This window comes from Papaver somniferum, chromosome 5, assembly GCF_003573695.1.
Source record: "Papaver somniferum cultivar HN1 chromosome 5, ASM357369v1, whole genome shotgun sequence".
Taxonomy (NCBI): Eukaryota; Viridiplantae; Streptophyta; class Magnoliopsida; order Ranunculales; family Papaveraceae; genus Papaver; species Papaver somniferum.
This window is the reverse complement of record NC_039362.1, coordinates 27,945,402-27,954,602: the sequence shown is the minus strand read 5'-3', so window position 1 is coordinate 27,954,602 and position 9,201 is coordinate 27,945,402. Positions and strand designations below refer to the sequence as shown.

The window sequence follows — 9,201 nt, the reverse complement described above, 5'->3', positions numbered from 1 at the left end:
AATTTGGTTTCCTTTGATTTTATTCAGTTTTATTTGTGACCTAGGTTTCAGTTTTGGATTTTCAGTAGGATGAAACGAAGAAGACGAAGTGAAAATCGTGAAAAAAAACAAGTCCTTTTTGAGATGCGGAGAACATGGTTGCTTTTGACACGTGAATGATGTTGGGAGTAAAGGAATTTTCCCCATTCAAAAAGTTTTTGACCTCCGATTAAATCATTTTTGATGCTGGACAATGGGATAAGTAAGGTCAATTTTTGTGGACCAACCAACAAATTTCTGTTTATTTTTCAGAGGAGATGGAATTCAAGGTCCCCGCCCCATTGACAACCCTCTCTGCCAACTGTGGTGTTCAAGTGCGTCTCGGATGCACGGAAGTGGCCCTTAGTAAATAACAAACAAGAGGGGTAATTTCGGAATCGTATACCAAAATTCATCTGTCACAGAAAAGTTAGTTATGTTCATTCCAAATTCTCTCACATTTTGGTTGTCAAAACAATTGGATTTCTTGCTAATTACTTCCTCCACCTCCCCTCCTTACCTCCATCTCTTCACCATGGTAAGATTTTCTTTCTCATTTTGCTGATTTCTACCAAAAATTTATTTTTCATGATTTTCCTTTTTATTCGAATTTCCATGCAAATTGTTTGAGTTTTTTTTTTTTATTGAAGATGAAAGAGGTGAGCATTGAAATGTGATGGTCGATAATAAGACCAATTATTTTCCATTACAATGGAGGGGAAGGTGGTGTCCGATCATGACAATATGAATAAAGACACGACAGAGAAAGAATATAAGGTGACGATAAAGCGAGCATACAAAGTCTGGCAAGGAAAAAATGTAAGCTTTCTCATGAATCTGTTAATTGTTTCTACACATCCATAATAATCTAGCCAGGAAGTTCTCATTTTATTGGTGTGCACATATTTGCATGAAACAATTGATTGCTTAGCTTCGTCGGAGTCCACCTCTGGTTGCTGTCAAGGCAGCTCCAGGGGTTAATGTAACTCCGCCAATGTAGAGCTGTTTTGCGTACATTGCCGGTCCCAAGCCCGGATGAAGGAGGAGGGTGTTTTTTCAGTTTCTCAATGAGTTGTACTTTTGTATGCTTAATGTTCTTTTATAAAAACATCTTGCAGATATTCTTCTTTGGAGGCAGACTTGTATTTGGTCCAGATATAAAGTCACTAATACTTACGATACTTCTTATCGTAACCCCGGTTATCTTATTCTGTGTTTGTGTTTCTCAACGACTGATTCACGAGTTTCCCAATGGTCTTGGCATCGCGTTTGTTGTCATTCCGGCCGTCTTTACAGCTTATGTAAGCATACGTATATATCTAATATTTTCTAAAGTTTAGTTTCGTACCTTTGAAACTTCATCCAGCTAGTTCATTCGAACTCAAAATGAATGCATGTTGTTAGTTAAGAACATATGAAATCTTGTGTGCAGATTGTTCTCCTTCTCTTCCTTACTTCTGGGAGAGACCCGGGGATTATTCCTAGGAATGCTCGACCACCAGATCCGGAGGATGAAGGTGATGGCGCTGGGATGTCAATGTCTACGTACATGTCTATGTCTATGTCTGTGGATTGGGCTGCAAATCCAAGTGGTGCTTCAACTATACCACCGACAAAAGATGTTTGTGTGAACGGAAAGGTAGTCAAGGTGAAGTACTGTCACACTTGCATGTTGTACCGCCCACCTCGATGCTCTCATTGCTCTATTTGCAATAACTGCGTTGAGCGCTTTGATCATCATTGCCCATGGGTTGGACAATGTATTGGAAAGGTATGTGCTCCAATGTTTATTTACATTTTCCTAATGCCATTAGTTTCAAAAACTGCAACTAGGCAATGTTGGGGTCTTCTGGATTTTGGTGCTGCTATAGAGGTGCTTATTATTGTGTGTTTGTTTCTTCTAATGGTGCAGAGGAATTATCGCTTCTTTTTTATGTTTGTGTCCTCCACAACAATGCTGTGCCTATATGTTTTAGTCTTCTGCTGCATAAACATCAGGAAAATAATGCTAGATGAGCACTGCAATATCTGGAAAGCTTTTGCAGAGTCATCCGCGTCAGCCTTCCTCATCGTTTATACTTTCATAGCTGTTTGGTTCGTGGGAGGGCTCACAGCCTTCCACATGTACTTAATTTCTACCAACCAGGTATATTTCCTTTCTCTTCCTTCTCATTTCAGAACCTTTCTTCAGTGTTTTTTATTTCTCATATATAACCAATGGTTCTTGCAGACTACCTATGAGAATTTCCGTTATCGCTACGATGGGAAAACAAACCCCCATAACCGTGGATTTGCAGGCAATGTTGCAGAGATATTTTTCTCTAAGATACCTGCTTCCAGGAACAATTTCCGCGCAAAAGTGAAGGACCTTTCATTTTCTGGCCTTTCAACCTCACTTTCCAGAGGTCGCACCACACCCAAGACAAGCATCGATATAGAAACTGGTGGTAAACGGCAGGCTGTTGATGCGGAGGAATTAGACGACATACAGAGTCAGATTGGGAGTATCGCCAGTTTGGATAGGTGTGGGACAGAACCAAGACATACCAATTTGGGTCAGAACGGAGACTGGGAGATCACAAGAGACATACATGCCCTAGCTGCAGAATTTGGATCACATCAAGGTTTAAAGGATACATAAAGCAAATTCATAGGACCTTTTCACCCTCAGTCAGGAAAAGTGGGCAATCTTTTTGGCCTTGCAAATGACAGAGAGAGCAAAAGTTGCTATTCAGCAGCTCCTAATTGATACAACCTGATGCAAGGAGAACGTGGAGATTGTGTTGCACAATAGGAATGCTTTTATAGTTACAGTGAGAGAATTTTCATTTTTTTCTTTCTTTTTGGCTTTTCTCTGTGTCATTGTAATTATTCATCCCTGCAGAAAGAAATACATTTTGTCTGAAGTTTGGTCTGTGACTTTTGTTTCATGAATTGTAATTGCAAGCTTAAATTAGTGATATATGAATATAGTAGACAATTCTTGTAAAGCTCTTTCGGAGAATCCTGTTTTCTAGATTTCACAAAGTCACAAACACAAAACACCAGTACAAGCTGCTTGCACAGAAAACAGCACTACATCAGATCAAGTTGCAAGATTTTCCAATATAAGTGCTGGGAAAAAGAATAACAATGTTAAAAGCATGTATCAAAAGAGCTGCAATTGAGTGATGAGGCGAGGTATAGAAACACTTTCAAGTGTTCATTTCATCAGAAGGATAGAGAAATATACTAACAGAGAGTACAGTACCAAAAAGAAAAAATGAACTACATCAAGTTCGCAGATCTACACCTCAAAAGTGACAACTCAACCACTGATTTTTTACACAAAAGAGTACACCATTAATGGATTAACGCTACTGCCTAACAGGATTAACGCTACCGCCTAACAAAAAATCCTGCTCCCATAGATACTGAAATACTGTATTATCGTTATCGTCCAATATCCATCCATGCCTTTTACTACTACACATGAACACCAGAGTACCATGCCTCTGGAGAAGATCGAACTATCATGCGCCTGCTATTTGCAACAATGTCTGTAGTTACCTGGAACAACTGCACAAGAATAAGCACAGATTCAAGCCTCTGATTAGAGGAGCAAACTAGATTTCTCTGATCTTTTGCTTACTGTTAGACAAAGACTAAGAGTTTTAATAAAATGTTACAGATTCTCAATACTAGTGTTCTCAGTTACTGACACATGTGATACTACTGATGAATCACAATGTCCTCCAACTAAACTCCTCTTGGCATTTTCTAGAATATCGTACTAACCACATCATGCAAATCAATGAATCATATTCCTCACTTCAACACTGCAATTTTATAGTAGAAGTTGGGGTAATGACATACTACATTTGTGCCAAAACTTCACAGAAATCAGAACAGGGACGAACAACCAAATAACAAAGCAAACTAAAAAATGGACCTAGTTTTATTTTACCCTCTTTTATTTTCAGAATAAAGGGGCTAAGGACACCCAAATGTTACAGAAGCAAAAAGAACAAAAGACAGCCTAGGAAAAAGGCAAGAGCCAACAAGAATTACTGCCTCAGATACTCAGTTTGAGTACTATCTTTCGCATGTTTATCTTCTTTAATCTCCCAACTGATTGAGCTAGGATTGTCTCTGTTATCCATAAGAACGAGGGAGACTAGCCGACCTCTTTCCTAACCACATAATATCTAACAAGAATTTTAGTATGAAACTCACTAACATAGCCTACAAGACTATGACAAGTCTTAAGTCAATCCCAAATAACGTGGATTGGCATAAATAACCAACAAGAACATCTATTTGAATTTCACACATATTCAGTGATATCAAATACTATAAATGTACAAAAAAGCATGTAACTTCAAGTGTCTTTAAAAAACAAGCAATCAAGTTCCCTCGTTATAACAACTCACATCTAAGTCTTCATGCTTTAGAATATCGAAGATTAAACACTAATGGGAATCACTGCAGTCACGTGAACATATCCAGCAGAAAATGTTTTAAGATGATAAAGTTCAACTAAACACCCAAATTTGCATCGATCAAACATAGCTGAACTAACATACTTGCTAACTGATGTTCTATGATAATACTGGCGTAAAGCAGCGACCAAAGCAAAGATCTAAATTCAAGTGTCTTTACAGAACATGAAAACTTATTCCCTAACCACAGCACTTGCCCACCTATGTTTCCATGCTCTACGCCTAATAAGTTTGCACACTCAATTTCTATTGATAATTGTCGTTCCACAAACACGAATAAACCAAACAAAAGAAGAAGAAAGACTCACCAAAAACTCAAGCCTGAGTACCAGAAATTGACTTCATTTGCACATTCAGATTAGAATCCAAGCTCTGCAAATTTGGCAACGCCTCATAGGAACCAAACCGTCTAATCCCAATAGTTTTCGCAACCACAGCATAAATAACCATAACAATAACAATCACAAACAGCACATGAATCACAAACACCAAATCCAATATCGCCACTGCTCTCAACCTGGACTCTTCCAAATCACATTTCGTCGAACCTTCAACGCCACTCACAACATCCAACAACCTATGACAACCCTCAGGTATAAACCCTTCCACATACAATGTCAATCCCGTCTGCAACGCCCATAGCCCCTGTAAACAAAACCCAAACCCCAATGCCACATCAGCAACAAACAACCTCGGATTCACACAGATCCCAACACAAACCAACGACATAAACCCCGAGATTCTCGCAGACACCGCATCGCATTTCGCCTGTAAATCCGACACTTGAACGGAAGCCGAAGACGACGAAACGGAATATTGCAAGAAGAACACGCCGGCGGCGAAGGCAAAGAAGAGGTCGTTAGGGAACGGAAGTAGAGACGTTGATTCAGAGATGAGGATAGAGACGATGAGGATCAAGAAGAGGAATAAGACGGCTGAGTTCTGTAGAGATGTGAATCGGTGGACCGGTGTTGAGCCTTTGAGGAGCGGATCGGGTGATAATGAATTGACTGTTTGATGAATACAAGAGATTAGAAGCGATACGATTAAGAGATAGAGTTGAAGGTATTTGAGATTCGAAGATGCAGATGGAGATGATGATGGGAATGGATGATATGGTTTGATTATGTAATCACGAGGTGATGATTTGAGATTGTTACGAGTTGAGCAGATTAGATGGTATAAACCAAGTGATATTAAGGATGATGATGAGAATATGTGTGAGATTAATGCTGCCATTATTATTAACAAGAAGATTATAGGGTTTGATTTTGATTCTCTTGTTGAGATTCAACAGGAGAAGAAGGCGAAGTGACTAAATGATGGCAGAGTTGAATTTTGGGTGGATTATTTTTACTATTATATCCCTTGAAATGTTTTTTAATTACCATTTTTTTGGCTTGGAATATTCTTGTTTTCCCTCCATTTTTTAATATCAGTTTCACTTTCCATGCCATATCGCCAAGCCCTCGGCTCCAAAGCTCAAGGGAAATTTCAAAGAGACGGATGGAAATTTCCGGTACAAAGGAGAGTTAATGTTATGTAACTCTGGAAAATCATAGGGACAAAAACTGAACATGAGCACCCAGAACAGAACAGTGATAATACCCTTAGATGTTGCTTCGTTAAAACCTTGCTCGGAAAAAACTTCCAGGGAAAGCAGGATAAAGAAAATGAATACAACATTTCGAACTATGAATATTAGTGGACTCGCATGTCTTATTAAAACCTACAAGGAAAATCCAGTGGTAAAAAATCTTGTCTAAGGAAAAAGAGTACACGACGTAAATGTCCAGCACGCCCAATATCCACAGTCCTCTATCGATTTTCTCCCCCCAATAAGTAGCCTCCTCGGTTGATCATTGTACCCGATAATACTACATAGAGTTCACGAACCATCATTCGATGTCTTCAACTACTTCCTTTAGTGGAAAAACTTGGTTTGATCTTCCTTTGTGCAATTTCTTAATAATTATATGATTTTGCTAGCCTTTTATTCTCCCCTAATAACCCGACCACAAGTATAACAAGTATCTTCTATTACTAAATAATTAACTAGTAAAACAGTTAGTTTCTTTAACGAGCCTACTAAAAATCAAACAGTATGATTACTTTTTCCTCCATGGGAGACATCCTGTGATCTTAGTTGTACCATGAAGTGAGAATTTTTTCTTCGGATCAATGTCTCGATATTGGTGTTGGGTAAAATCAGACTTACATGTTTATCACAAACCCAATATCAGGTATTTATAGCACATTTTAGCTAATTTACCGTTTATACAAACCATAGAATGATCACATCTCCTTAATTAGTTGAGATGTAAATTGATCAATTAATCTTAAAGTAAGAGATCATGCAAATGTAATTTTGCCAACATGTCCACCTAGCTACACCTTTAAGGTTGACAATATTAATAAACCGCTAGCTACAATGCTCAATCAGTCGATCGAGACCTTGTTTTACCGAAATGTTTCACCTCGAACTCCTGTTTTAAGTAATTTTGTGTTTTGGAGAGATTTTAGGAGTTTCAATTAAATTGGCGTTGTATACATCCAGTTTAGAAAATGCATAGTTACGGGCATATAAGGTGGTTCACATATTCCTGGATTAAACAATATTCACTTATGCAATTCAAACCACACAAGGCTGGGTCAAGCTTTAGCTAACACATATGACATGGTAGTATGCTTAAAGTTCAAAACGTTCGGGAATTTTCATGCAGATATTTGTATATAATCTTTCATACAGATAAGTAGTCACCACATCCGTTAGATGCACATCGAGTCTTTAAAAGATTTCCAGACTAATAACAAAGAGTAAATTCATCCATAATATGAGAATATAGGTCTTTGAAATCCATCTTAAATTTCCGTGAAAGACCTTGTGTCACTGGTTGGCTTCATTTTTCTCACTATGTGAAAACACCCACATGTAGCCAATTAGGCCTTACACTATCGCATATCGTGACTACGAACACCCCCTTGCGTATCAGTGTAGTACACATTACTGGTATTCAGACTGCAGTTCCAAAGATATGTATTTTTACGATAAATTTTTATTCTGCTTGGATCTATCCTTTCCATTTTAACTAATCACGTTTTCCATATAGACAATGTTTGCAGTTTAACATCAGCATCATCTATGGCAGTATCAATGGGTACTTTGACTATGTTCCCAATAATTATTACATTGGATCTCAAATTCTCTATTACACGCATGCTTTATTGGGATCCCCTCATTTTGAGGTTCCACAGCCTTTGAAGATCCGCTCTCTTATTGGGAGAACTAAACTTAGAGAAATTAGATCTTCCTTTGATAATCTCTTAAAGAACTCAATCTTTCAATGGTAATTTCTCTTTAGGAAAAGCTGGATATTTTGATCTAAGTTGTAGCGTGTATTAAATGACATACTATCTACTACATACACAACTTACTTGATTTGTAATTTCTGAAAATATCAAATATTTTTCATGTGTCTTCGTGTAAACGGTGAAAATATTTTCTTGTAAAATTTGTAAATGTTATAGTAGTAGTAGGTACAGTTAGGGATGTTCATGGTCGGTTTCGGCTTGGTTTTCAGTCAAACTAAAACCGAAACCATTAGTGTCGGTTTCTAAAAATCTTACTGAAAAAAGCGGGGGCCTAACAACCACACCCAATATTTCGTAGGCAATCTGTGTGGACAAACTTCAATATTTCTAAGAGAATCAACTAAACAGTCAGACTCAATCAAGGAAAATACATCCAAGAGTTATATCTATGTTTCTCAATGTAATCATCAAATCAAACAAATAGAAATCCGCGAGCCTGATTATTGTGATAAACAATTTGAACGATACCAAAGACCAATGTTCAAGTGCCAATCAATTTATATCAACAACCAAAGGTTGGATTACATAATTGATTGAACTATGCACAACCTGTGATATTTCAATTATATAGAAAATATAATGCGGAAAAGAAATAACACGGAAACCAGAATTTTGTAAACGAGAAAACCGCAAATGCAGAAAAACCCCGGGACCTAGTCCGGATTTAAACACCATACTGTATTAAGCCGTTACAGACTCTAGCCTACTACAAGTTAACTTCTGACTGAAATGTAGTTGAGCCCTACCAATCTCACATTGATTAAGGTACATTCGCGTTCCTTACGCCTCTGAATCCTAACAGGACTCTACGTACTTGATTCCCTTAGTTGATCTCACCCACAACTAAGAGTTGCTACGACCCAAAGTCGAAGACTTGATAAACAAATCTGTCTCACACAGAAAAGTCTAGTGAATAGATAAATCTGTCTCTCACAGAAATACCTACGAGTTTTTGTTCCGTCTTTTGATAATTCAAGGTGAACATGAACCAATTCATACACCAGACTTATATTCCCGAAGAACAGCCTAGTAATATCAATCACCTCATAATGATCTTAACCGTATGAAAGCGGAACAAGATATTGTGGAATCACAAACGATGAGATGAAGATGTTTGTGACTACTTTTATCTTACCTATCGGAGATTGAATCTCGAGTAAATCTTAGAGAAGATAGAACTCAATATGATAGAACAAAGTAAGATCAGAACATGCAACAAGAGAAAATAGTTGGGTCTGGTTTCAGAAACACAATGAAGTCTTTAAGTCGTGAACCTATAATGGTTTAAGAAAAACCTAGGTTAAAGGAGAATCAACTCTAGTCGCAACTA

At 37.7% G+C, this 9,201-nt stretch overlaps 2 protein-coding genes across 3 annotated transcripts; one reads left to right on the top strand and one right to left on the bottom strand.

Annotated features, from left to right (window-relative positions):
- Positions 1 to 449: 449 nt before the first annotated feature.
- On the top strand, positions 450 to 2,993 carry LOC113281239 (probable protein S-acyltransferase 7). The gene is made up of 6 exons (XM_026529924.1): positions 450 to 556; positions 669 to 837; positions 1,137 to 1,319; positions 1,451 to 1,789; positions 1,931 to 2,164; positions 2,249 to 2,993. Exons 2-6 carry the CDS (start codon positions 730 to 732, stop codon positions 2,657 to 2,659), a joined length of 1,275 nt encoding a protein of 424 aa, XP_026385709.1. The 5' UTR covers positions 450 to 556; positions 669 to 729; the 3' UTR covers positions 2,660 to 2,993.
- Positions 2,994 to 3,145: 152 nt separating this feature from the next.
- LOC113281240 lies at positions 3,146 to 5,835 on the bottom strand. 2 transcript variants are annotated; one of them, XM_026529925.1, is made up of 2 exons: positions 4,808 to 5,835; positions 3,146 to 3,576 (listed from the first exon to the last, which is right to left on the bottom strand). In XM_026529925.1, the coding sequence occupies exon 1, from the start codon at positions 5,736 to 5,738 to the stop codon at positions 4,815 to 4,817; it is 924 nt and encodes a 307-aa protein (XP_026385710.1). In that variant the 5' UTR covers positions 5,739 to 5,835; the 3' UTR covers positions 3,146 to 3,576; positions 4,808 to 4,814. The 2 variants fall into 2 exon arrangements, with proteins under 2 accessions (XP_026385710.1, XP_026385711.1); XM_026529926.1 differs by having other exon boundaries at positions 3,146 to 3,567.
- Between the last annotated feature and the right edge of the window lie 3,366 nt (positions 5,836 to 9,201).